A 1,778-nucleotide genomic window follows, 5' to 3' on the forward strand; every position below is an offset into this window, starting at 1 on the left:
TGTGATTTGCAAGGGGAAAATGATCGATACAATGCTTGAGTGCATGATGGAGTGGAATGAATCTCCTCTGCCAATATATTAGTGATTTTAACTTTGTGAAAGAAGAAGCATTTCTGAAAATAAAAATCTGCTCTTTCGCATATTCCTTCTTGCTTATGCGATTATATTAACAATCATTGTTGTTTTGTCGCAAAGTTCGAAGCTATGAACGATGGACGCGAAGGCCGGAGACGACAGTGATGTCGTTGACGTCGTGAGCTACCATGAGCTATGCCGGAGACGGAGTGGTAGTTTTGAGGTAAACTTAGGATTTGAGTGGTATAACATTAATATTAATATTTGAGGTATTAGATATGTAAAATAACAATATTATAGTGGTATGTATGTAAATAAAAACAAGATAAACCCCAAAACAATAAATAAGGACAAAGATCAATAAAAAAAAGGTCTCACTTTGGTGCTACAGAAAGAAATCATCAAAATACCTTCAAAATTGTAATCAACTAGGATTCAATTCCATAATTTTAGTCGTCTTTGCCTTGGAAAGAAAAAAAACTAATTAAAAGTAAATTATTACTGGGGACAAAAAAGCATAACAACGAATGATAGATTCTCACTCGAGGGGAACCTCCACATCTCCTTCTGAGATCTCAGTCTGCAGATCCTTTGGATCCTTGCCATCAACGGTGCATCCGACAGAAACGCACGTCCCCAGGATCTCCTTGATAGAGCCTGAAAGATCCTTGGCCATGGATCTAGTTTTCATGGTCCTCGCAATCTCGATGACATCATCGAGAGAGATGTTTCCATTGTGCTTGATGTTCTTGGTCTTCTTTCGATCGCGCTCCGGTTCCTTGAGCGCCTTGATGACTAGGGCTGCCGCAGATGGCACCACGGAGACCTTAGCCTGACGATTCTGGACGGTTAGCTTGACAGTGACACGGAGGCCCTTCCAATCCTTAGCAGTCTCCTTAGCGATGTCTTCTCCGACTTTCTTAGGAGAAAGACCAAGGGGACCGATCTTGGGGGCGAGGGAACTCGCGGCACCAACCTCGCCACCCGTGACGCGGACATATACCTCGACGACCTGGGAAGGATCGAACTTGGGCGGCATAGTGGTCGCGGAGCCTGCACAGATGCTAGGGTTTTGTTCGGAGAGGAAAGAAACGCGGTAAGGATTTCAGATTAGGGTTCGCGTTTCGGTTTGCATAAATATGCCTAAAAGTCGAACCGTTTGCATATCCGGACCAAATTGATTTTGAGCCGGTACGCCTCTTATTGAGCCGGATCATTTGCCCATGCCCAAATGGGAATAGTAAGCCTAATAGCATTAGGCAGACACATAAAAAGCATTTGAACTGAAGAAGTTTCGATGATATAAACTAACCTTAGGGGCATTTACATACTTAGCACACAAATATTAGCATTTTATCCTCTAAATTTCAATATTGATGTCCACAGCATAAAAAATATTCAACAACAACAACAACAACATCAAGCCTTTATCCCACTACATGGGGTCGGCTACATGAATCCTTTTTCTCCATTGTGTCCTATTAAAAGTCAAATTCTCGTTTAAATATAATAAAGAAAGGTCATTCCTAATATTTTCTAGCCAAGTCTTTTTAGGTCTACCCCTACCTTTCTTAACATAAGTCAAATCTAATACCTCTACTCTCCTAACCGGGTCATCAAAAGGCCGCCGTTTTATGTGACCAAACCATCAAAGGCGACTCTCTCTAATCTTATCTCTACTGGAACTACTCCAACCTTTTCAC

The 1,778-nt window shown here is 41.7% G+C and overlaps 1 protein-coding gene across 1 annotated transcript; it reads right to left on the bottom strand.

Annotated features, from left to right (window-relative positions):
- Positions 1-410: 410 nt before the first annotated feature.
- On the bottom strand, positions 411-1,199 carry LOC110101330 (60S ribosomal protein L12-like). Its single transcript, XM_020829190.2, has one exon. It carries the CDS (start codon positions 1,112-1,114, stop codon positions 614-616), a length of 501 nt encoding a protein of 166 aa, XP_020684849.1. The 5' UTR covers positions 1,115-1,199; the 3' UTR covers positions 411-613.
- Between the last annotated feature and the right edge of the window lie 579 nt (positions 1,200-1,778).

The sequence above is a fragment of the Dendrobium catenatum genome, unplaced genomic scaffold, assembly GCF_001605985.2.
Source record: "Dendrobium catenatum unplaced genomic scaffold, ASM160598v2 fragScaff_scaffold_853, whole genome shotgun sequence".
NCBI classification, from domain to species: Eukaryota; Viridiplantae; Streptophyta; class Magnoliopsida; order Asparagales; family Orchidaceae; genus Dendrobium; species Dendrobium catenatum.

Excerpts from the sequence above, each read along its gene's own strand:
- LOC110101330 (XM_020829190.2), bottom strand. The coding sequence starts at position 1,114 with ATGCCGCCCAAGTTCGATCCTTCCCAGGTCGTCGAGGTATATGTCCGC.